Source organism: Dipodomys ordii, unplaced genomic scaffold (genome assembly GCF_000151885.1).
Source record: "Dipodomys ordii isolate 6190 unplaced genomic scaffold, Dord_2.0 Scaffold41, whole genome shotgun sequence".
Taxonomy (NCBI): Eukaryota; Metazoa; Chordata; class Mammalia; order Rodentia; family Heteromyidae; genus Dipodomys; species Dipodomys ordii.
This window is the reverse complement of record NW_012267257.1, coordinates 5,668,115-5,695,682: the sequence shown is the minus strand read 5'-3', so window position 1 is coordinate 5,695,682 and position 27,568 is coordinate 5,668,115. Positions and strand designations below refer to the sequence as shown.

General features: G+C 34.6%; 1 protein-coding gene across 1 annotated transcript in view; it reads right to left on the bottom strand.

The window, feature by feature from the left end:
• Hcn1 (hyperpolarization activated cyclic nucleotide gated potassium channel 1) overlaps nt 1-27,568 on the bottom strand; it is a 285,400-nt gene that overhangs the window by 38,029 nt on the left and 219,803 nt on the right. Inside the window, exon 5 of the mRNA XM_013018567.1 lies at nt 5,576-5,722. Within this exon, the coding sequence (XP_012874021.1) occupies nt 5,576-5,722 (147 nt within the window). The remainder of the gene's footprint in view (nt 1-5,575; nt 5,723-27,568) is intronic.

Sequence of the window (27,568 nt, the reverse complement as noted above, 5' to 3'; positions counted from 1 at the left end):
CTTCTACTGGAATCCTTTGCCCCATCCCACTAAGTGATTAATGCATAAGCACAGAGAAAGTTAGCAAAGAACATAAAACATAGAACTCTGGCTGGGTTTGTCGATGCATGCCAAGTAATCCCAAGTAATCCCATCTATATGAAAGGCAGAGATAAAGGATCATGGTTTGGTTTGAAGTCAGGCTTAGACAAAATAGTTAAGAAGAGTATCTGTAAGGACAAGTCACATGTGATGGCAAGATCAGTCAGGATCAGAGCTAGAAGCCAGTCTCATGAAGAAACCCTACCTAAAAAATAATGTAAAAGAAGTTGGGGACATGACCTAACTGGTAGAGTGGTTACCTAGCAAATATGAATCCCTGAGTCCAGTCCCAGTACTACCAATCTTTTGACTCCCACTGGATAGAGTAGAGCTTTTAAGCTCTAAGCCACAATATGAGCACTTACCTCAAACACAATGGCTGAGGGATCTAAAAAAGCCTTTTGTATCACAATAGAAAAAATGCTGAGTACAGTGAAATATACAGTTATAGTAAACTTGAGCACAGCTACTCAGCATGGTGAATACTGTTTTCATTAACCATACAAATAGCTTTGTTTATTTACAAAATACTTCCTATGCCCCTTCCCCCAACCATCACTGATTCTTTGCGATAGTTTGCTGAGTATGTGATCCCTATTTAAGTTGAACGTGTTTGTTTATCATTACTAAGTATGTCTTACCGGTGGTCTGGAGTTAGGGTAGACATTAAGAAAGAAGTCGTTCCTTTGCTGAATTATGAGTTCACATGGCAGAGAAGATAACAAAATTATAAATATTGAGGTTTGAAAGCAAGGTTGGAGAGTAATGTGCAACTCAGAGAGATGCTGACACAAGGAAGACTTGACTACAAAGGATCTATGGATGAGTTTCTCAGGAGAGGCCTCTTCAGGGAGTTAACATTTATAGAGACTGAATTAGAATAAGTTTTTCTCTTTAATGTGTTACAGCAATTTGCCCCTAGTATATGACAAAGATAAATCACCTAATTTTTGCCATAAATGGAAACAGAATTATATCAACAAAGCAGTATTTTTGAAATATCAAAAACGATTATGAGAGTTGTTTGCAAAAGTCATCTAAATGAATTTATTCCTAGTATTTTAGATCTTAGGAATATCTTAAAAATATTCGAACACATTTAAAACAAAGGTTTGATTAAATGAACTAAAATGATACAAACTAAATTTAATATGAATATACAATAATTTTTACTTTCCTTACATTTTACTTTTTCCTCTTCTTACTTTTAAGTTATAGGCTATTTGTGTATTTTTAAGAGTCCTCAGCTATAATGTATCCTTCATTTTATAAAACCCCTAGTCCCTAAACTTCTATTAGGGAAGATCATTACTGTTAACTATTTGTTAGCACCTAAAATATGCAAAATATTTATATAAAATGAGATTCCTGACAATCAAGTATTTTAAATTAGAAGTCTTAGTATAAGATTTCATGATTGACTCATAGTGAACAATTTTATATTGTATATGTGAATATATGTACAATTAATGTCTTATGTTGTGCCTCTTCACTATAAAGTAAATATCACATACTCAGATTTCCCTTATGAGGGCCCTGGTTCACTCACTGGATATACTTTGTACCTTTGTCCAATGTCTTACATGTAATCAAACACTTTCTTGGTACTAATTGTAGAGTGGCAAATCAAAATATACCTTTAGGAAAGTTTACGGTTTATCTCCTAGCTAAAATGTAACCTGTGAAAGGTGGGATGATGTGTTTTGCTGTTATTAAAAAAAAATAGTTCCTGTGATCTAACATGACAATTTAACTGTGGTAGGTCTTTCAGGGAGAAAGGTCTTCAGGGCTCTGTCATTTCTCTTGTAAAACATTTGTTCAGCACACATTCGAAAGTTTTAGATTCAATTTTTTCTTTAATAATGATTTTTGTTACTATCTTTCTTATTGTTCTTTACTTGTCTTTTCAACCCATGTTTTTCAGATCAACATGCAAAGTTGAGTTTTGTGTGATTCTGGTGCCAAAAGCTGGGGAGTTCTACAGTAGATGTTGAACATTTAATGTTTTCTAAAGAAGTTAAACTTCTGAATATTTTATGCATCTGTTCACAGGAAGTCTACTTTTATTAGGTAGCCATGACTTTTCTTTTGGTTTTCATTCATAATTCTTTTAAAGAAGACTGTTTAATCAGTAAATATTTCATGAGTTCCTGATACATGCTGGTTGCTAGAGATACAAGAAAAATTAAGACACAGATTCAAGAGAATATGATGATAACCTGAAAGATGGAAAACAGTGACAAAGGTGGTATGCTTGAGGTAAGTTTGTGCAGAAGGAAGTGCATGGTAGAAGGCAAAGGGAACATGAATAGAAAGGGTTGAAGGTAGAGAGAGCAACATGACAAAAAACAGTGGAGTTTAACTACTTTACAGGTATCATCAACAATACCCTATTAAATCAAGCACTGATGTGAGGAAATGAAAAAACAATCCACAAAGAGCCTCCTGCCTCATGTTACATTACAGAGCTTGAACAGTTTTCCGAAAGGTGAGAGGTCATAGTCATGTTCTAGAAATAGAACGACATCATCACATTTGGTCCAGATGCCAATTAGTCTAGTAGCACTCTTAGGGAATTCATTGAGCCAGTTGATTTTAAAGACAGAGAGAGAGAGAGAAGGTGTGAATACACTATAGAAGTTGAGGCCAAAGATGTTGAAGAAACTACACTATGGTCTTTGAATAGTTTGGGGCATATTCTAGAGTTGTAGCAGTTGAGGAAATGGAAGGTTTTTCTGGATGCAGATAAAGTGGAAAAATGTATTCCAGTTAAGACCATGTAAATTATAGTGTGAAAATAGTAAATAGTTGTAAATAAAATACACATTTTACTGAAAAAAATAAACTTCTTGTTACCCTCATTTTATATTCCCATGATTTTAACCACAGATGAGTCTCACACTTCATGGTATAATTCCTTCCTTCCTCCCTCCCTCCCTCCTGCCTTTCCCTCTCTCCCTCCTTTCCTTCCTTCCTTTGACTGTATTCCTTTGTCTTTTCTTTGATGTATCTGGGGTTGAACTCAAGACCTCACAGGTACCAATGAGAAATTCTTTCATTTCAGCTTTGTTTTCAATCTATTTTGCTTTCATTATTGATGAAGAAGGGTCCCACCTTCTTTTGTTCCTTTGTTTTGTTTTTTGCTCTGGCTAACTGGGATGAAAGGCAGGAATAATCAAACTCAGTATTTTTTGCTAGTTGAGAAGGGGGGGGGTCTCATGAAATTTTTGCCCATATGGGCCATGGTAAACAAGGGGACCACGATCCTCTCCAATTATAGTCTCCTAAATAGGATTACAGGCATGAGCCATAATTTCATAAGATTCATTTTTATGTTTATTCTGTTGACTTTACATTCTTGATTTGCATTCTCTCATGACATTTTATGCAAGGATCCTAAATTTCCTTGGAATAAATTTCAGTTTTAGCTTACTTTCCTATTTCTGATGTGATCTTTGTATCTGATATACTACCTTGAATTAATTAGTTGCCTCCATGTTTGTGAGCTGTGCGGACTCTGCCTGAAATCATCCAGGCCCTTGAGAACTCAACTTTGTTCCCATGAGTCAAGCTTTTCATTTTATTGAAAATTTTGACTGACGAAAAAGTATGCATTTTAAAGCTTGAAGCCTATTGGTAGATCTTTTTAAGTAAATAGAATATTTCTTTCTTTTACAAAAATATGGAGATTTTTGAGTTATGTGCTGCAAAGAATAAGAACTTCTAATTTTATTGAATACTGGTAGGAGAATAACCTTCAAATATATTATTGATAGATATTTAATTTCAAAACATTTAATTGACATTTGATAGCTCTTTAAAAATACAAGTAACTTTTATGGGGCATAGAAATTTAGGGTTAATTATAAAGAAAAAAGGCAGCAATTGAGATGAAAATACTTGTGTAATTTATGGGGAATGTACTAGGAATTTCAAGAAAAAGATACAATGTATACTAAGGAACTTTCAAGATAAGGATGGAGAAAATAATGAGAGAAGGAAGTCAACATAGACAGAAAGGATAATAACCCAAAAGTTTACAAAGTAAGCACATTGGAGGTAAGAAAAGTATGGTATTGTATCTGATCAAAGAAGGGAGAAATTAAGAGACACTTGAATTATATTTTGCCAACAGATGACAAATACTTGTGGAAAACGTAGAATACAAGAGTGAAAAATTATAACTGAGTATCACATCAAGTTGACAACAAAATGTTGTGGCAACAAAGCATTTTGTCAAATGTAGGGTGATAGCAGAGAGGAAAGCTGGAAAATCAGCTGGTAACAGAGTGTAGCAGGGCTGGGATATGAGCCTTAGGGTCTATACTTGATCTGATTTGAAAGGAAAGAACATTTCTGAGAAGAGACATGATCAGCTAAAAAAATTAGTCTGGTCGTGTTGCTTTAAGTTATAGACAGAGAAAACACTAAAATTTAGAAGGCAAACTAAGGGGAAAGTTAAAATATTGCTGTGAGAATTAGGTTACTGTGGTGAGTGAGCAAGTAAGCAAGGCAGGGAAGTGGAGGTCTTGCTAAGATGTACCAGTGTTTTAAATCTTATGAGGAATTTGGACATAAAAGAAAGCAGAGGGTTAAGCAGTCTAAGAAATATAAAGAATGAAGCATGCCTTTCTCTTTCGGTCTAGGAGGGAAGTAACCATGCTGCTGGGTGGCAGGAAGAGTTGGGTGGGGGAGAAATAAAACACAAGACAAAGGATTGTCATTGATGTTGCACAGTATTTTAGTGAGGTAGTAAGAGAGGAATTGCTCAAGGTAGGTCAACTGCTCCTGCTCAGGGCAAGAGATGATTAAAGAGAATGAAGCTGAAAAGAAAAATTGAAATGGAAGGAAGGAAGGAAGGAAAGAGGGGGGGAGGGAAGGAAGGAGGGAAGGAGAGAGGAAGAAAGGGAGGGAGGGAGGCAGGAAGAAAGGGAAGTATTTACTAAGCATGAGAATAGAGATTGGGAAAATGCAGAAAATAAGGCTTCCAAATGGAACTTTTGAGAACCACAGATACTGGCTGTCACATAAAGTGGAATACTCAGAGAACATAATTAGAATAATTTTCTGCTATGTATGTGCGCACAGGTACCTGTGTGTGTGTGTGTGTGTGTGTGTGTGTGTGTGTGTGTGTTGGTTCTGGAGCTTGAATTGAGGGACTGGGCACTGTTCCTGAGCTTTGTGCTGATGGCTAGCACTCCACCATTACAGCTACAGCTCTATTTGCAGCTTTTTCAGAGATACATAGTTTCACAGACTTTACTGCCTGGGAGACTTGAACCATAAACCTCAGATTTCAACCTCTACATAAGCTAGGATTACCGGCATGTGACACTATTGCCCAAACAATTGAAAATCTTTTTAGAAGAAAATATATTAATATTTACTTCTTATTTTTCTTTTGAGCAGTTATGACATAGTCTAAATGACTTCCCCTGAAAACAGAAAATAAACAATAGTAATTTATCATGGAGGCTGAGGACAAGAACCTTACCTCTCTCAAAGGATCATTAAGTTCATTTAGAATATTTTCTTCATCGAATATTTTGCCTTGATATCTGTGTTCATAATAATCATGTATCTTCTGACGCATATCTGCCGGGAGCTTGTGGAAAGACATGTATTGTTCCACTTGCTTATACTGTCAAGAAAAAAAGAAAGAAAATTAGAAAACATTGTCAGATGAGAAACTGTGACATCGCTTTGCTGTGCTATTTTCAATAACATTTGAAATCCACAGAACAAAAGAAGAAATCCTTTAAGGGGAAGGAACTAATGTACTAAGTCCTTGTGTACCTATTCAATGTCATGTGCTGTAGAAGCCCTTGTATTTAGATAATCACTTCCTGTAAAGAACTGAGACATCAAGGAGACACGAGTGGAATTTAGAGTAATTTTTTTAAGGTCTATACAAGCCAATGATGAGACAGGGGAAAAATGAGGTGTTATGTTTTTTTATTGAGTCCTAAGACAAATAAGTTGCTGTTTGGCTGTTGATTTAAAAGAAAAATCTTGTTAGTGAATAGCACAAAATGTTTTATCTTAAGCTTTCTGAACCCAATTAAACATTGATTCTACAGGAAGAGAGCTTGGAAATCATACACACTTAGGTGATATAATGTCCTGTTATGCATTGAGAACTAAGAGAATATATCAGGTTCCCAATTTAGGATTTAAGAAAACATGAGGATCAAAATAGATTTGTTCAAGGTTAATTTAGATGTTTAAGTTAATTTAAGCAACATGTCTTTAAGTGAGTTGTTTATAAAACCTAGAAAGGAACTTGCAGACTTCCTCTTTTGAAGGGCAGCACTGGAGACTTATGAACAGCCTTATGTTGATAGGTAGGCACTCTCCAACTTAAGCCCTGCTGCTCCCCCTTGGATCCTCCCCTTGGAAGATCTTTGTCTACCAAGTAGATGGGGTTACAGACATTTGCCACTATGCTCAACAAAGGAGGTTGTTTCTTGAGAAAAGCAGACCTTCCGATGGAGTTCTGGAGATTGGTTCTATTGATGTGCCAACCATTTCCTATTTGTGCACATACATGTACAAGGGGTTTTAATGTAACATCTTTGCTAGTCATCTTGGAGCAAACAAGCAGGGGTATTTACCTGTCAGTCTATGAAAAGAGAAGAATTTTAGCTCTTACTCTAGGCAATGGGATCAGAATCTACATCTTTTTTTTTTAAGTCCACAAAATAAGAACATAACATTAAAGTTTCAGAAGCCAGGAAAATTTATGCAGACGGCAACAATGCTCGATAAGAAATGTACTCATTACCTTGTTTATGTGATTGTAACCCCTCTGTACAGTATTTTCACAATAAAAACTTATTTTAAAAAAGTGTTCTTGAATTTGTGGTGCTTTACTTGCATTCCTTTTCTCTTGCTATGTAGTATATTTTGCCTTATTCTGTGGAGTATGGTAAGTCTTGAAAATATCTAACCTTAGAAAAGCAATGGTAATCACAATAATCTAGGACTGAAATAATTTTTATACTCACGGGAATACATCCATGGAGTCCTATAATTTCTGACTAAAGAAGGATTCACTCTTCTTTGGGACCAATAGGTGGTAAGCTATCTCTACTTTCTTTCCATAATGCACTGCTTAAACAAATTCTTGGACCCCTAAGAATCTGTGGTCACAACCTACATATTACACCTTAGTTTCTCCTTTCCTTTCCTACACGGCACAAGGATGTGGGGGAATACTCTGTCTGCTATCTACATCTCTGGTATGAGAAAATTCATCCTCAATTAACAGTACAAATGTTACACGTAAAGATAGTATATTTTATTGAAGACTGAAGTTGTTGGATCCAGTTAACTTTTCCCCAATCAAGTCATCTCATCTCTCTGCCACTTCAGTTGTATTAACTAGAGAGCGCTCTGTTGAGTAACCTTTCTTAATTATTTTACAGTCACAATGTTCTATTGACATTGGATGTGAATCTTTTAGTATATATATATATGTTACTTATTTTAATGATTCATTATTGTATACTAGCTATTGATCTCACAAATGAGTAATGATTTCTATGTGCCAATGGTATTTTAAACCATTGTCAAACCAACTATATTACCCAGAGCTTGTCAGTAATACATAACCATAGTTGCTACCAGACATCTACTGAGTCAGAAAACTCTGGAATTGAGTCCTCACAGCTTGTGCCTTAGCAGGCCTTCTACGCACTAGAATTTTAAGCACCATGTTATCTTAGGACATAAGGAAGCAAGCATGAGTGAGAGCAGGAGAATGATAAATTTAGTTGTGACAAGTTAAGATTTAGAGACTCATGGTATATCATCATGCTTACATATAGGTCAGGAACCCAGAGGAGGAAATCACACATCATCAGTGACTAAGGGAGTGTGAGGGATGATGTGTCAAATGAGGAGAAAAGAGGAAAAATCATGGAACTGGTACTTTTGAAAGCAGTTGGATCATAAAGATTGGAAAGGGGTGACATTGATCAAGATGCATTGTACTCATAAACTGACATGCTGAACTGAAATCTCTGTGAATAGCTACTTAAAGAAAATATTTTTAAAGAGTATTGTTAATAACCACCAAGATATGAGACCAGTGTTCGCTTGGGCAGCACATATACTAAAATTGGAACAATACAGAGAAGATTAGCATGGCCCCTGGGCAAGGATGACATGCAAATTCCTGAAGTGTTCCATACTTTTTGGAACCAACCCAGATGCCCATCAGTAGATGAATGGATCAAGAAAATGTGGTATATATACACAATGGAATTCTATGCCTCCATCAGAAAGAATGACATTGCCCCATTTGTTAGGAAATGGAAAGACTTGGAAAATATTATATTAAGTGAAGTAAGCCAGGCCCAAAGAAACATGGGTCCCATGGTTTCCCTTATTTGGAATAACTAGTATATGTCTGAGTCAAGCAGAAAAGGTCAGATAAGTTGATGTTAGGGGAATGAACCCCAAGATAAATATCCAATTTTTTTCTTTCATGCAACTGTTTCTAACTTATTTATAAGATGATTTCTTTGTTGCTTTATATGTTCCTCCCCCACAGTAAAACCCCTGCTTTCATTGTATTTGATGTTGGTATAATTTGTGGAGGAGAAGGGAAAAAACAAACCATTTAAGTAGGGATATAGGTGGACCCATTGCAACAATGAGATGTACAAGTCGTTATGTCAGAAAACGAACGTTACAACTTTTGGGGAGGGGGTGGAAATGGGAAGGTCTGGGAAGGGGAAACAAAGGAGGAGGCAAAATGCTTGATGAGAAATGTACTCATGGGGCTGGGAAAGTGGCTCATTGGTAGAGCGCTTGCCTTGCATGCATGAGGCCCTGGGTTCGATTCCTCAGCACCACATAAGCAAAAAGAAAAAAGCAGGAAGTGGCGCTGTGGCTCAAGTGGTAGAGCGCTAGCCTTGAGCTGAAGAGCTGAGGGACAGTGCCCAGGCCCAGAGTTCAGGCTCCACGACTGGACCCCCCCAAAAAATGTACTCATTACCTTGCCCATGTAATTGTAACCCCTCTGTACAGTATTTTCACAATAAAAATTTTTTAAAAAGACATGAGAACAGAACCAAAGAAAGATGATTAATACAACTCAGATATCAACTAGGAGTGGATAGAAGGTACATAGTCAAAAAACAAACCCAAAACAAAGCCAACACAACAGATGCCAGCTATTGGCCAAAAATTTGGAAATTGGGCAATACCTGTTCTTAGAATAGGGCACGAATTAAAGCCTGGACTGTTTCCGTCACACTTAATAAGCTTTGCAAAAGTAAATGGAAGAATCATTTCTATTTAAAATGTTTAATTAAAAATGTGTTAGATTTTAAGAAATACTCTTTGAAAAGATAATAGTGATGGCTTCAAATTGAAATAAACTAAAACCTAGACATTGTAAATAAGTTGGGAAATTCGAATTTGCAAATCATTGCTTGATACATTTATTAGTGATCAGCAAACCGACTTTTTGAAAGGCAGAGGTGAAAATACAATTTTTTCTTAGACTCAAAAGATCAAATGTACTGGGTCAGTGACTTGTGGAAAATAAAGTCTAGCAAGTGTGAGGCAGGGCTAGAAGAGGTAGAGAAAGAAGATAAAAGAGGAAAAGAGGAGAGGAGTGGGGAAGAAGAGCTTAGGGGAGAGAGGAGAGAAGGAGGAGGAGGGAAAGGAAATGGGAGGGAAAATTAGAGAGGGGGAAAGGGAGGAGAGGGGGAAGTGGATGGAGGGAAGAGGAGAGAGTTGAGGATGGAAAGGTGTAGTAGAAAACAAGTATTTTTAAAATTTGAAGTAATTCATGCATATAGTATTAAAATAAGATCTAATAGGAGTGTTAAAATGGTAGATAATGGATACTCCATTTTCAAACCTACCCGTTGTCTGCGTCCTATAATAGACTTGACTTTTTGCCATAAATATCAGGGTTAGCCACATTTAGTATCTCAAATCTTCCTTTATTTAAAAAAAAGATTGCTATGATTAGGTCATGCCAATAGTGTATCTTTCCTCAGTCTTCCTTGTACTTTAATGTATTTTTATTGTTCAGAATACTGTGGACAGGTTATACAATGAAAGTAATAAATCCACTCCCTCTTTCCAGCTACCATTATCTCTACTTTACAATGCTCAGAGGGATTAAAACTTTGTACTTGTGATTTGCTTTCCCAACTCATAAAGTTCTTTCATTTTCTGACCATATAAATATTGACAACAATTCCAGGTAAAACATTTTATGACATTTACTTTCCTTTCTTAGACATTTAGAAATTTTCTTTTTCCTGAGAGTTTCCTGTTTTCTGAGTATGTTCTCTTCCTTTAGGATATCCCAACCCCCAGGATTGCCTTTTGGCTTATTTATTCCTGTTGCTGGAAATAGCACTCAATAAACAGCTCAGAAATGTTATGTGAAATAAGGATTCTGAATCTTCCTATGTGTGAAAATGTAGCTACTACCATCTCTTTTTCTCCCTTTTCTCTTTTTCGATTGTCAATGTGATGTACAGAGGGGTTACAGTTACATAAGTAAGGTAATAAGTACATTTCTTATCAAACTTCTTACCCCTTCCCTCATTTTTCTCATACTTTCCCTCTCCCACAAATTGTACAGATCATTTCCAACATATATTCTTGTGAATATCACTGTTGCATTGTCTTTTATCTCACCATACTGTTGTTCTCCTTCCCTTCCCTAATTCAGATAAACATATATACAATACCAGGGTACCAAAATCAAATACAGTGACAACAGGAGATATACCATGGGGGAAGAACATACAAAAGGTCAAGAAATTACATAGTACCTTAAAAAGAACAACAACAAAGAAAAACATCTTGTGTCCATGTCTTAGAGTTCATTTCTCTTCATATACACATACCTATTGAGTTATTCTGCTCATCTGCTAAGATTATCCTAGACATATACTAATTATTGCAAATAAGGTAAACCATGGGACAAAGGTTTCTTTGGGTCTAGTTACTTCACTAAATATGATTTTTTTCAAGACTTTCCATTTCCTTACAAATATATTCTTTCTAATGGAAGCATAGAATTCCATTATATACATATATATGTGTGTATATATATATATATCATATTTTCTTGATCCATTCATCTACTGAGGGTCATCTGGGTTGATTCCATATCTTAGCTATGGTGAATAATGCTGTGATAAGCATAGTTGTGCTGGTAGCTTTAAAAATATTTTTTGTGAAAATATTGTACAAAGGGGTTACAGTTACATGAGCATGGTAATGAGTACATTTCTTATCCATCATTGTTGCCTCCTCCTTTGTTTTTCCCCTACCATTCCTTCCCTCCTACATCCTCAGCTACCACCCCCCCCCTCAATACAGCATTTTTTGTAATCATTTGGGTAAATGCCCAGAAGTGGGATTGTTAGGTGATAGGGGAAATCTAATGTGCAGTCTTTTGAGGAACCTCCATATTGCTTTCCAGAGTGGTTGAACAAGTTTACAATCCACCAAGAGTGCAGTAGCTTTCTCTGCACAGTTTAACCTTAGGAACTCTTAAGCAATGACCTAGCTCTTTTACTTGTTATGTTTCAAATAGGATTGTGCATTTATACTTGGACTGGCCTGGACCATAATTCTCCTATTACACTTCCTAAGTATCTGGGATGATAGGAGCTTCACACCACTCCATGCTTATTTATTTATTTATTTATTGGTCAGTCTTGGGGCTTGAACTCAGGGCATAGGTGCTGTCCTTCAGCAATTCAGCTTAAGGAAAGCTCTCTACCACTTGAACTATAGGGCCTCTTCTGGTTTTTTGGTGATTTATTGGAGATAAGAGTGTCACGGAGTTAGTTTCCTGCCTGAGCTGGCTTTGAACTGCAATCCTCAGATCTCAGCCTCCTGAGTAGCTAGGATTACATGTGTGAGCCTGGACACTCCATGCTTTTTATTAATTGACATGGAGCACTAGAGAACTTTTTGTCCAGTTTTCCGGGAACCATGATCCTCTTGATTTCAGCTTCTTGAGTAAGAAAGATCAGCCATAGATGGGCCATGCTGTTAGTCTTAATTAATAAACTGACCACACATATGATGAATTTCAGAAATGTATACATTTCTCCTATGTTCTAGGATATTGTCTGAAGTTCTAAGAAATGATTTTGTTATAAAGTAGTTCTTCCTGTTTGATTTCTATAATCTTAATATTTCAGGTTAAAAGATACAAATGTTTTAAAATATTTTAATACTTGTAGGGAATAGGAGCCATGCAAATGTAAGGACATCCAACAAATACAGCAAACAATCCTTTTTAATATCATTTATATTGTTCTCAGGGGCAAAATATGACATCTTTATCAACAATGAGTAATCAGATGCTTTCATCTTGTTCCCCAAGGGATCAACAATTCATATAAATTTTACCAAAAATTTCAATAATTCTCCCTTTGTCTGCATCTTCATTATTGCCCTTCTTGTCAAAACTACTTTATCTCTCCTATGTTCATGATTACCTTTCTAACTAGATTTACTGTATCTATTTGCGTATGCCTCTTTTCAATTATGAATCCATTTTTATGATTCACACAGAGTTAGCAAGGCAGAGTAAAATTTCAAAAAAGTCAATTTAGCAATCTTTATCACTTAACTAACCAAGTACATGAAAACAAATAGCAATAATGTGAGGTTAGTGGATTTAGTAATTAGAAGAAATTGCTTAATTTCTAAGCTGGTAAATCATCCATATAAAACATTCTTAACTTATTTGTAATTATGGAATAAAAATCAAGGAGACAGATTATTTTCAAAAATAAAAATAGTCCTTAGAACAGTTATAGTCCAATAAAAATGTGCTCGTTGCTTTTAACAATCTTTTGCAATAGTTTGGGGTTTAATGACAGATGATCATTAGTATAATATTATTTCTTTATACTTACATCTATTGATGTTTAATTAAATAAGAATACAATGTGCTACAGCATCCCTACATGAGAAGTTATCACTCCTTTCCTTTTCCAGAAGATGAATTTATATATTCTATGCTTCACAACCTTACTTCCTCCCTTCCATGATTTCCCTCAATTATAATGGCCTCATCTAAAATTTCAAAAGCAGAAATTTCCCAACAAAATATCCACTAACCCGTTTAGAAAGGTATCTATTCTTTTCTACTTCTTTCCTTCTCTTGTAAACAATGGAAGAGGTAGGTCTTCTCTACTGGAAGTTGATATTTCCACTTTTTAAAATTAAATATCTTCATATTATAGTTCAGAAACTGTCTCTTACAGTTCTTTGTATCCTCCATCATCTGTCTTCATATTTACTCTGCTCAAATAGCATTTATTTGCTAGTTTTTCTTTAATTTATCCTAATTGATAAAGTATAATCATACATATTACAGAGTATGATGTGATGCTGTGACATATATATATCCATATATATATATATATATATATATATACACACATTGTACAACAATTCAATTAGGGTAATTAGTACAAGCATCTGTCACCTCCAACAGTTATTATTTTTCTGTAGTAATCAAATTGAAAGTCTTTTGTTTTGGAATATATTATGCATTAATAACCTTCATACTATGTAAGAGTACAATTGCTTATAGTTTGTACATTTTATTATTAATCCTATTTGGCTTTGTGCCTATGGCCAACTTCCCTTATCTTCCTTTATCTTATTCCTCCCCAGATTCTGGTTACTACTAGTCTAGTCTCCACTTCTTTTAGAAAAATATTTTTAGGCATGGCATATGAGGGTACTCCAATTAGTTTTTCTTTCTGTGTCTGCCTCATTTTACTTCACCTAATTTCTTATGTGTTTTGTTGCAAGTAATGGGATTAATTCTTTCTTTTTAATTATAAAATTAGTGTAGAGAGGGGTTACAATTACATGAGTAAGGTAATGGGTACATTTCCTATGGAGCACTGTTGCCTCCTTTGTTTTTCCCCTACCATCTCTTCCCTCCCCCTCTCCTGAATTCCCCACTCCCGCCTAATTCTTTATATAGTTAAATAATATGTGTTGTTTAGATATACAACATATATAAATACATTCAATTCTCAAGTTAAAAATAATCTATCATATCAGGTGCTGGTGACTCACACCTGTAATTCTAGCTAGTCAGGAGGCTGAGAACTGAGGACTTCAATTCAAAGCCAGCCCAGCCAGGAAAGTCCATGAGTCTTATTTTCTCCAATAAACCACCAGAATACTCTGAAGCAGCGCTGTGGCTTAAGTGGTAGCGCACTAGGCTTGAGCTGAAATGCTCACGGAGAGCATCTGGGCCCAGAATTCAATCCCCACAAGCAACAAAAAAATCTATCACAATCACAAATACATTAAGAAGCTTATTTTATTTAATTATCAGATAATTAAAGCTTTTTGCTAGACATTCAACTAAATATTCACATTTATTTATTTTATCCTCATACCAAGATTTTAAGATTGCTAATAGCATCAATACTTTCTTGCTGATGGAAAAGGCACAGAGAATTTATATAACTATATAAAGACACAGATAGCTAATACTAATGCCAGTGTCTGAACCTAGGCAAAAATGGCTTCATTGTCTGTCCTATTGTGTAATATATAATATATAATATTCAAAGACATCATGTCTATTGTTCAAGGTGTCCTGCAACCTGTCATCCCAGTTTTCTTTTCTCTTTTAGCAAATTCCTTAAAGAGTGGTATTCACTCACCCTTTCACTATCTCCTCTCAGTAAAACGATACACTTCTTATTATAGCTCTGTTCCTCTAGTTCACTATAATACTCATGTGTTTCCATGATTTTTTGAATTATATTTAATTAGTTGTTTCACAAAATTGATCATATTTATTATCTTATTATTACTGAACGTTAGTGGCAGCAACTAGCAATGTTCCATGAAACCCTGTATCCTTACAAACTGACTCACCTATGACCTCTACCATATCTACTCTGGACTGTCCATATCAGGGCTTTGTAATACAGCTTACAACAAGCATTTCACGAGTGTTTGGTATAAGGGAGAGGTTTGGTGACCTGTTTTAAAGCACTACTCAACCAATGAGGGACTTGTATCTATAGACTACTAACATAGCCTGTCATTCTTCAGTAACAATTCTAACAAGTTCTATAACAAGGCTTCAGAGGATTCTCAGTGGAACTACATATTACTTGCCTACAGTAGAAAACAGCTTAATAAAACATTCCTCATTACATTTCTTTTGTCCCAACCAATTATTCTTATTTCCCAATCCTGCTTTATAATGATTACTTCTCAGTAAATTATCTATATCTAGATTCATTCTTTGGGCTCTGCTTGTGAAAGAACCCAAATTCCATAATATTACTATTGAGTCTAACTAATTATCAAGCAATTCTCAAAAGCACATCAAATGCAGAAATAAACTTCCCTTTCTGACTCCTGTATCTAGCCATCACCAGAGGCTGCATACTTGCAGTGAACCTCACTTTTATGTTTGCAGATTTTTTTTCTTTCTCATCCATTTCTTTAATTTTGATGCTGAGATTGAATTCAGGGTCTCAGGAAGAAGCTCTGTACCACTGAACTAAACCACAACCCCAGTCAAGGAAGTTAATTTCTATTGTCGTTGATTTTTGACAAATTCTATCCTGTATATAGTGTGTATGTGCGCGTGTGTACTAAGTTCTTTTTTTTTTTTTTTTTTGGTCGTGGGGCTTGAACTCTGGGCCTGGGCGCTGTCCCTCAGCTCTTCAGCTCAAGGTGAGCGATATACCACTTGAGCTACAGCGCCACTTCCGGTTTTCTGGTGGTTTATTGGAGATAGGAGTCTCATGGTCTCTCCTGCCCAGGCTGGCTTTAAACCGCGATCCTCAGATCTCAGCTTCCTGAGTAGCTAGGATTACAGGCGTGAGCCACCAGCGCCCAGCGATTACTAAATTCTTAATGAAAAACATTTAAGTTTAGGTATGTTGAATCTACACTGGAAATACATATTCACACCTTTCAATAAATTAAAAATCTTGTAATTTTCAATCTTTTGTTTCCATACTTCTAGTTAATTTTTAATTTGAAATAAGATATGATTTTAAAATTACAGGTAATCCTTGTCAGTATTTTTAGTCCAAATATGTCTTAGCATTAGCAATAGCCTGGTTTATAATTCCAAGTCTCTCTGAATTGCTTTAAATACAGCTGTTTCTAATTCTATTTTTCAGGTTTTCCCAATTTAAAGCAAGTAAATATCTGAGGTTATCCATAAATTACTAAGAGCAAATATCATTCAGAAAATAATTAATGAATCAACAATTAACAAGGAATTAATAAGGCACCAGAAAGCCAGGCGCTGGTGCTCACACCTGTAATCCTAGCTACTTAGAAGGCTGAGCTCTGAGGACCATGGTCCAAAGGCAGCTGAGGCAGGAAAAGTCTGTAAGACTCTTATCTCCAATAAACCACTAGAAAACTGGAAGTGGTACTATGGCTCAAGCCATAGGGCACTAGCCTTGAGCTGAAGAGCTGAGGGACAGGGCCCGGGCCCAGAGTTCAAGCCCCATGGCTATCAAAAAAAAAAAAAAACCAAAAAACAAAAAACTGCATCAGAAAAATGGGGAAGCAGTGTGTGATGAAAAAAGGGCTTTGCATCTACTTAATTTTTATTTTCTTTTGGGGTAATCCATTTCAATAGTGAAAATTCTAATGAAGATATATTCCTTAAGTACAAATTAAATTAATGGTATATTTTGGGTGCATGATAGGAAACAAGATTTAAATGGATGTCATTGTAATACTTGTCAATTCTAACATGTTGTGATTTGGGGAAGCAATGAAGCAGCAAGCACAGATATTAAGCACAATTATTGAAAATTCCAGCTTCAAATTTATTTGCTGCTTAATACGAGTCTTCTTGTGAGAAAATTCAATTCCTGTGTTAATCCAATGGTTAATATAACATTACATAATCACCATTGAAACCTTTGGCAATTACCTAACCAAGAATAACAATATATTATTGTTTAAGACAATGCAAGATATTGCATTTAAGAATAAGAAAATAGCTAAGTGACCCAGAATCAAGTATCAATGTTATTGTCTATTGGTGACTGATTTTAAAGAAATAGTCATTTTTATATGTGAAATATGAATTTTGACTCTTTTCAAACGATAGCCATTGTTTCAGTTCTAAAACATCTTTGCTGAAGTAGAAAGAAAAAAGGATAGTTTGAATAGTTAGTAATTGAAATTAGAACTATTCACGAAAGCAAAACAAGTTTTCCTGGTAAACATCATCATAGCTAACAGATTATTCTCCTAGAAAATGAGGGATCCATTGAAGGCCAACTGTTTCCCACACAATATGAAGGTGAGTCAAGACAAATACATTATCAGACAGCTAGTGGCCAAACAGTGTCAATTAATAGAGTCTTACTAATAGATTAATGGGCCATTCACCATACTTAGTCACAATCAGCTGTACAGGAACAAAAATAGAGCAAAGAATTTCCAGACACATTTCACTTAATCATAAAAAGACTCAAATTTTACATTGTTACTCAAAAATCAACAAGATTTTGCTAATTTATTCTTAAAAAGAAGACTAGCTTCTAACTCAATTGATAAGTATTATGGAGTCTCAGAAGATAAATAACATTTTAAATATACTGAGGCTTTATTATAATGATGTGTTTAATTTTTTCCTCTTGCAAAGTTTTCTTCTCCACAGTGAATGATTGTAAAGAGTTCTATTCAACTCATAGTCACTATTAATGAGAATCTTATTACCCAAACAATAAGATGATAATATTCATTTTGCTTGATGAACGTTGTGTGGAGAATTGGATGGGGTATAAACAACATATCAAGAAAATAACTAATAGAATGTAGAAATTATTTTAATGTTCTTCTACTATAATCCTGTTTTGTTGCTAGCTTGAAGCTTTGTGTCACATACTAATTTGCCTTAAATGTACATTATTGAACAATTTGATTTTATACAAGAGTCTAATTAGCATCTCCATTCAGTAAATTTTAATGAAGATATCATAATTTACACATCTAAAGTTGAAATACTCTACCAAAACCTCATCTTAATGGTTTTCTTCATGTAAGTATATCATGTAGTTTTCCTGGTGACTGATACAAAAATATTGCTGCTAAGTTTTCCCGTATTTCTTTTTCTCATACTCTACTTCTGTCACAGATATAAGTACTGGATGTAGTTATATTTATAGCTTTTATTCTGTACATACAATAAAAGTTAACATGCTTTAAGTGGACTTTCTATGAACAATCATAACCACGACCAAAGTTAGAATGTCTCCATCACTTTCAAAAGTTCCCTCTTTCTTCTTTATGGTTAAATTATCTCCCTATCCTTAGTCCCAAGAAACTACTGAGCTAATTTTTTGTCACCCTTGTTTTTCAAATTCTAGAATTATACATGTCAAATAATGCAATATTTAGTCATTTACCTGTGTCTTTTTTTCCCACTGAGCTTCTAAACTGCATCCACCGCAGAGCGTGTGTGTGTGTGTGTGTGTGTGTGTGTGTGTGTGTGTGTGTGTAAAACAGTTGGTATGATTTTTTCCTTTTTCATTGCTGAGTGTGTGTGTGTATAAAACACTTGGTATTATTTTTTCTTTTTTCATTGCTGAGTGTGTGTGTGTGTGTGTGTGTAAAACAGTTGGTATTATTTTTTTCCTTTTTCATTGCTAAACAATCTTGGTAGACTCACTTTTATAATACATTAGCCTATTTATTCCTATGAACCTTTATGTGGATTATTGGCATAATTCTTCTTATTGGTGTCTCTATCTACACCTAGTTTCCACTTAAAATTTATTCTTAATTACAAAACTGTACCATTCTTGTAAAATTTAAGTCTGACCGCAGCAAGACTTCATTTTACATTCCAATTATTCTAATCTGAGAGGGAAAACTGGGCCTTTAAAATGAATTATATGGACATGTGAATCTCAGCCCCCTGTCAGGTCTCTCCTATCAATACCTCCTTGTCACACATCTCCAGCCCAGCTGGAATTCTACGGCCTATTGAGTCAGAGGAAAAATGGAAGGTTTTCAGCCAGGGGATGCATTCCTATGTAGCCAGCTGTCCTCCGTGGTGAAAAAATTAAACGGATTATATTTAGAAATATAAATTGTGATACTTACTGTAAAATTGGTCCTTGAAATATATTTTCAGTTTAAGAGAACTGAAGCTAATCTGCACTTCTAAATATCTTAGCATATGTGCTTAAATTTTGCTACATTTTAGTTGTTCTCAGTAAGAAAGTGTGAAAATCATTGACTTAATTGACAATTATAGATGACAAGCATAAAGAAATTTAATTATAGTTCAAGCTGAGCTAAGATATGTGCAGAAAGAAAACCCTCAGGAATATAGAACATTAGTTCTGAATTGTGTTAAATCAAGTTCTCAGGATTTTAACAAGAATGTCAATGACACCAACAAAATTTATTGTGCTAAAGGATTTGATGTTTGGCTAAAATTTTGCCTTCACTGGTTAGAATTCAAAAAGCTAAACTAATTTAGAGGATGCAGAAAATAGTATGATTCATATTTCCTTTATAAGACTGTATTTATTTCACTGTTATTTCACTGTTTATATACAATAATTCAATGAGAAAAATGAGTTATTTGTTCCTCAAAAAGATAAAACTATGTGAAATTACTATTCACAAACTTGTTTAATAATATATTTCTCCAATGTTACCAAACACAAAAGAGTTACACTTAAAAATGGGTCAGCAAACTACTCTAAAATAATGATGTTTAACCAAAATCTTGATTCATTAAGCATTGTCAACTGAACTCTCTTAAAAGTAATGTCATAGAACATTAATTTTCTTCTACACTGAATAGTCTGAATGACTCAGAAAACACTGGAGACATATATGTATATATATCCATATATAACATTGGTGAGATAAGAAAATGATGCATAACTTTGTCTCCGAATTTCTAAATTTTAAAAACAAGTTTTTGAAGAACAAGAGATAATTGGGAAGTAATAAATAAAGATATAAACCAAAGTTATAAATAGTACAATCTATGTAGATTTTTGAAAATTATGAATTAATTTTCCTGTAACTGTTGAATATTTACATTACATTCATATACTTCCTTAACTTTTCCAATTATTTCTGTATAACAGCAAAGGCTGCAATGTTCTCTTCAATGCTCCACAGGTACTCTTAGTCAAATACACACACACACACACACACACACACACACACGCATACACACACACACACACACACACACACACACACGCATAAACACACTCACACTCACTCACATGCACATTGGAAATGAACATAGGAGCTAAAGGTAACATAGGCAAGATATTGGATATACCAGAATTCAATATTTGATAACTTAAAATTTCTTTTTTATACTTTTTTGCATACAAATATGTATATTTTGAGACTTTTCGAAGTTTCTGTATTTTAACTGAGAAAACCTAAAGAAACAAAACAATAGCCCCAAGTTAGAAAAAGAAGATAATGATGAAGATAGGAGGTTATACACCGAGTAAGCAGAGATATGGACAAAGATTGAAGCTGACAATAGTGACATTAATAAGATTTTTTATGATGACAAAGTTTATAAAAAATCTTGGTTGTTCCAACTACTTTATGAGTCTGGACACACATGACTATATTTATATTCATCAAAATATAGACTTTGTAAGTAGAAAATTACATAATTAAGGCTACATAGCAACTTCTCTATGTTATGAGGACTCTGAACCCTGCTTCTTAGTTTATTTCACTGCAGTGCTGAAGATCAAATCCACCTGCTAAGAAATATGCCTACGTATACCACCACTGCTTGTTTTAGTTAGTGCTTTGTTGTGCACTGGTAGCAAAGCAAATGAAATCAGCTGCTATTTGCTAATGCTATTATTTCTTAAAGATTCATATGTGATTCTACCCATCCAATCTGGAGTTGAGTCTAAGAAACATGCAGAAAGGAGTTGGCATATGAAAAAACAGGCCTATCAGTGTCTGTTGATAATAGTAAGCTCTAGTAAACCAGGCAATAGGGACAGTGGCTAAGGGCTCTTGAGAGTCAGACTTCTAATATATTTTTCTTTTCATTGTAACCTTTAAGTAGTTGTACAAAGAAGTTACCTTTTAACCAAGAAGTTTGTGAATACAATATTCCTTTCTTTATTTTCTTTTTCTTTTTTTTTTCTTTTGTCAGTCATGGGGCTTGAACTCAGGGATTGGCTGCTGCCTCTGAGCTTTTGTGCTCAAGGCTAGCATTCTACCACTTGAGCTACAGCTCCACTTCTGGTGTTCTGGTGACTAACTGGGGATAAGAATCTCACAGACTTTCTTGTCTATACTGGCTTTGAAACAAAACCTTCAGATCTCAGCATCCTCAGTCACTAGGAATACAAGCATCAGGCACTGGAACCTGGAAAATACAATATATCTTGATCAATGCCATCTCTTTCAATAAATTTTATAAAGTTGACAAAATTGAGACAGTTCAAAGGAAACGTATACCTTCTGAAGTTGTAACCTTCACAAAAGTGCTCAGGTTAAAAGTAGACTGCCAAAGATCAAGGAAAATGGTAAAAGCCAGTAATCAAAGGTGTGAGATATAAGAGACAGTCCAAAGGCTCTGTGATTTCAGGATAATTATGTACTCTCTAGTTTGGAAGTGTGACTTCAGTGGTAAAGTGCTTGCTGTAGCATGCATAAAGGTCTGAATTATACCCCATTATCATCACACAAAATAATGCACTTTCTCAATTGCTATGAACCTAACTTCCATGCTTTTATGATAGTTGAAATTTTGTTAAGTGTGTTAATTACTAGAAATATAAATAAATGTGTTCATTTAAAAGTTACTTTGGGAATTTTCTTGCCTTGTAAAATATGAGAAAGAAATACATTTTGATAGAATTAGAATGATGCCATTATCTATGTTTTCTTGGAGATATTTGGATGCAGAAAAAAGCATATGTTGAACAAATCTTGCTCACTGGAGACAGATGAATTCAATTTCAACCCTGTTCTTTTAGCATTTCATGCTTTGAACTATTAACTTGACCACCCAGATCCTCTGTTTCTCCAACTCATAAAATATTACCGCAAATTAAAAAAGCTATGTTTCAGAGTAAAAGATGCTAAGAGGTCAGCATGGTGACTTTAGCTCTATAATCTTTGCTATCTGGAGGAAAAGTTCAGAGGATTATGGTTTAAGGACAGCCCAGGCATAAAAATTTAGGAAACTTTATCTCAACCAATGTCTGGATATTGTGTTGAATGCCTGTAATCCCAGCAATATAAGAGACATAGTGGCTAAGGTCAGTATATGTACCTGACATCCCCAGAAACACAGAAAGAAAAAAAACAGGAGGATCATAACTCAGGTTGGCCTAATTATAAGGCACAAGAAGAAAGATCACATCTCAAACTGGCCTGTTCAGAAAAGAAGTAAAACTAAAGGGGCTATAAATATGGATTGAGTGCAAGGCACCTGCTTTGCAAGCATAAGCCCCTGAGTTCAATCCCCAGTACTGCAAAAGAAAAAGTGTGTTTCATACATACGTATTAGAGAATAAATGTTTTCCAAATTATGACCACCTTAATTAGAAACAATTTATACCAATTGTACAAACAAGGATACTTGTTTGTATCCAGGACATTCAATGATGAACAGATAATAAAGTATCATAATTATGTTAATTTTTAAATAGAATGAGACAGGGAGATGCTCCCTTGCCAATGTTGGGTATCTTCACATTCTAGGGCAGACATTTCTCTTAGCTTAGAAACTTGTATTTCCAAATCAACAGACTACCTTTCCTTCATAACACAGTAAATCAAACTTACTCAAAATAATTTAAACTGCCCTAGATGATTCAGGGGAATCATACTTCAGCCTTAATTATTAAAGTACCTACAAAATCTATCCTGGAGTAAAGTGAATGCCTTTTGATAGGAATAGTATAAAGTATTAGACAAGTGATAAAGGAAACAACTGCAAAGATTCACTGTATCTGTCTTCAGATACTCACTTCCCTGACTCATAAAAGTTATACTTTAATTATTTATTACTGATCTAATTGAGATGTTTGGAAGACATGATGTTATTATTACATGTAATAACACAACTTGTTAGACTGTAGTTCTAAAATAGAAACTAGCGGAAATAAAATTGTCCAAGGGAATAGTATGAAAAGTGTGTATTTAATTTTGTATTGTTGACATAAGACCACAGTCATTTATAAAGAATAAAAATAGTCTGACGACTAAGAAAAGTGATTTACTTACACTATGTCCCCAGCTAGTCCTATATATTAATGAGTTATGTATATAAGGATGACCCAAAGTCATTTAAAGTGTCTTTTGAATACAGAGAAGATTAACATACATTTAATAGAAAGAGAGACATTCAGAACTGGAGGGCACCACAGAGATAACTGATTCTAATCCACTCATTTTACAGATGAGAAAAAGAAGCCTGGAGTAGGAAATTTATTTCTACACATCTTACATCTAGTTAGCAAATGTCTTCAAGGAAAACCCAAGTCTCCGAATTTCTAACCAGCATCTACTTTGAATAATCCTCATGGACACCATACTATTCCATATGTTTTATTATTCTTTGGTTCCTCTTAATTCTTGGCTCAGAGTTTTTGTTAACAATAGTAATTAATAATATAGAACACTAATTTCTTCATAAGTCAAAATAGAGTTTAAAAATGAGTGAGAGAGAAACAGAGAGAGAGACAGAAACACAGACAGAGACAGAGATTATCTTCTGCAACAGTAGTGCGTTGTATATTTGAGCAGAATAAGATTCTGGCAAGATGAGGATGTTTTCTCTAGCCCTGATTGGAGCTTATGTACCTTTCTTTCTATGCAAACCATCTACTGCGATAGATCCCATCCATTGATTCATTGGTCCAGCTATTCATTGATCAATTTTATAATGCTGGGTAACTAGCATGTATTTCTAGTTTCATGTGAATTTTACTGGAATTTTCCTTTTGATCTAAAATCTTATTTAGGGAAATTTTCACTTCACATATGAATGTGAATGGTATATGTCATATGTTAAACTTTAACATTTAGTGATGGCTGTTTTGTTTATTTGAGACCACATAGAATAGATGATTGGGAACAGCCTGGACAAAATCTACCAGCTGATATAAAACTTAGTAAATTTTTATTTCAAGTAATTATTAAACAAAAGCAATAGTGTAGTCTTTAATTATTAAGAGTGTCTTAAGAAATGTCCTATATGTTTTTTGGCTTCTCAAGGAAACAGTAAAGATAAATGTAAGTATTTGTACATAGGATGTATGAACAGAGCTTTAATTAATAAAACTTTCATGGGAAGGATAGATAATAAGGTGTATGGGTAGCACCATAGAACACAATCTTGAGTTCTGTTTGTTACTGACCTTCTACTTTAAGTGTTAGTTGATAGCAGAAATATGGCTTATCTAAAAGTTAATAAAAACTACTAGGAGTTGGGCAGGGGTGGTTCATGCCTGTAATCCTAGCTACTCAGCAGGCTGAGATCTGAGGATAGCAGTGCAAAGCCAGCCTTTGCTGGAAAGTCTGTGAAACTCTTATCTCCAATAAACCACCAGAAGAAAAAAATGGAAGTAGTGCTGTGGATCAACTGGTAGAACACTCACCTTGAACTGAAGAGCTTAGGGACAGTGCCCAGACCCAAAGTTCAAGCCCCACGACTGACAAAACAAAAAACAAAAAAAAAATACAAAAAAAACTTACTAGGAGGCATGGTAAGTTATTGTTCAACTGAGAGATTTCAGTTTTGGATAGAGAATGTTGTAAAAATGACAGCACTAATAGTTGCAAACCACAAACAAAAGGTAGATTATTAGAAATGTTTGAATATACATTAAATTATTAAATCAAAAAATAAAACTTGGAAACAAGTTTGAAGAATCTGAATCCATTGTCTAGTTTCTAGAAAGGTTTATTATATGCTAAGTGAATATTGTAGAGGATCCAAGTTACGCTGGATCTTGGGATATTAACATTGTAGTTTGCTAAATTATTTGCTATTAAGTAAGTTTGTAATGTTTTCATTTTCATCAAAAATTAAATAGTAAATTAAATTGAACTATATATATATATTTACACATATACAAAAAATAAACACAGATACACAAATGTAGGTGGTACTGGAGATTGAACTCTGGGTGTTGTGCTTGCTAGGAAGGTGTATTACCACTTAGGCCATGCCCCTAGTCTTTTTTAAGTTTTAGTAATTTTTAAAGAAAGTCTCATATTCCCTGGCCCTGCCTGAGCCATGATCTTCTGTTTACACTTTCTGAATAGCTAGCATGATTAAACACACCACGATGGCTGAAATGGTGTTTTGCTAACATGTGACTTGGACTGGCCTCATACCGTGATCTGCCTGATCTCTAGTATCCAGGTAGTTAGAATTACAGGTGTAAGCCATGCCCGGCTTAATGTTACAAATGTTTGAACACTCACCCACACAAAGAAAATCAAAATGAAACAAAAACATATGATTTCATGGTACTGACACCAGATGATACTTCTTAATTTATGATACATGTTGTGCCTTTTACATACTTGTACCTGTACCTCCCTTTTATATCTATAGTTTAATTAATACTGTGTTTTGGTGGCTGGAATGATTCTGATATTGAAGGTACTCTCTAAAATCCAGGTGTTACAAGCATGATCACCAAGGTGGCTCTACTGAGAGAAACTAGAACCTTTAAGAGGTTGGGCCTAGTGGGAGGACTTTAGATTATTGGGAGGGAAGCCTTAAAAGGTACACAAGACCCTGATTGTTTACCCTAATTTCTTCTGCATCCTTTTCATGAGGCAGGGTGATTCCATTCTACCACACATCCCTATGACGTGCTGTCTCATCACAGGCTTAAAAGCAGTAGATTTTCTTATCAATCTGTGAGCCTAACCAAGCCTTTTCTCTCTCTTCAAAAGTTCTTTCAAAGACTTTATTTCAGTAATGGAAAGCCGATGCCTTAACACAGGATTATAAGAAAATCTTATTTCTTACATGATAAGAATTTGCCTGGGAACCAGAGAATAAGGCATCCTATTGAATATTCAATGTGGAGATTATTCTAATCTATGTGAAACTGGAAAAATATTAAATGCTATTTCCTTTTCTAGAGAAAGATGGCTCAGATCAGAGTGTCATGAGCACAGTAATTATTAGCCACTATCTTCAGCTACACTGAATCATAGTGTTTTTCTTTAAAGGAGAATTGCTATGATATTCAAAGCTCTTTTTCGAGGAAACAAAGCCATACTCATTCAATTTCATAAAATTAATTTGGGTAAGATCTCAATAATAATGATTGGATTAGCAGGTATCAAAATGAACACATTATGTTAGTAAGATATTTAATAAGGCTTATTCTCTATAAACTCTGACACTTTGAAAATAATTTGACATTTTTCAGACAAAGCTCTAAGAAATACTCAGATCTGGCAGAAACTCACCATATAATATGCTAAAGCAAATTCAGATAAGTTTTTTTTGGGGGTCCGGTCGTGGAGCCTGAACTCTGGGCCTAGGTGCTGTCCCTCAGCTCTTCAGGTCAAGGCTAGCATGCTACCACTTGAGCCATAGCACCACTTCTGGCTTTTTTTTCTGCTTATGTGGTGCTGAGGAATCAAACCCAGGGCCTCATGCATGCAAGGCAAGTGCTCTACCACTGAGCCACCTTCTCAGCCCATCAGATAAGTTTTGACACAAACTTAAATCCCATGCTGCCTCTCTTGTCATTATGGAAATAAAAAAGTGAGTTTCTACTTTCTGATGCACCATTCTATGTCCATAAATTATGTACTAAAAGAGTAGTTAGAAATCTAAGACAGAATTAAATTTTAAAAAAGTAAAATAAAATTTTGCATATCATTAGAGTTAGTGAGTAAAATACACTGAGTAAAAACAATTCACTTGTGAATATAATTGTGAACTTCAATTGTACACATGTGTTCTTTGTTTCTGGTGTGTGTGTAAGGGGGTTTTACATCTGAAAAACATAAAAAGCTTCTAATTAAGGCACATGGAATTGATGTTACACCTGTTTTTATTACAAAACAGTGAAATTCTCTGTGTCCTGAAAAAGACTTTATAATCTATATATACTAAAATTTCTACCTATAAAATAGGAAAACTAACTCTTCTATGAGTTTATAGAGGAAATTCTAAAAATAAATACACTCACAAATCCCTTTAATTCTTAGTGCAATATTGGATGTTCTATAATGAAGCTTATAATGCCCAGTTCGTTTCTTTCAGGTAAATCAAACTTCTGTTTATAAATCTAGTGGAGGGAAGTAATAGGATACTAACCACCTCCACTAATACGGGAATGTGACTATGTTACACTATAAATAGAATCAAAGAAAAATGTGGAGAAATATGAAATAAGTGATATTCCTTTTTAAGTCAATAGAACTCATAAAAATTAATAATGTAGTGAAAATTCAT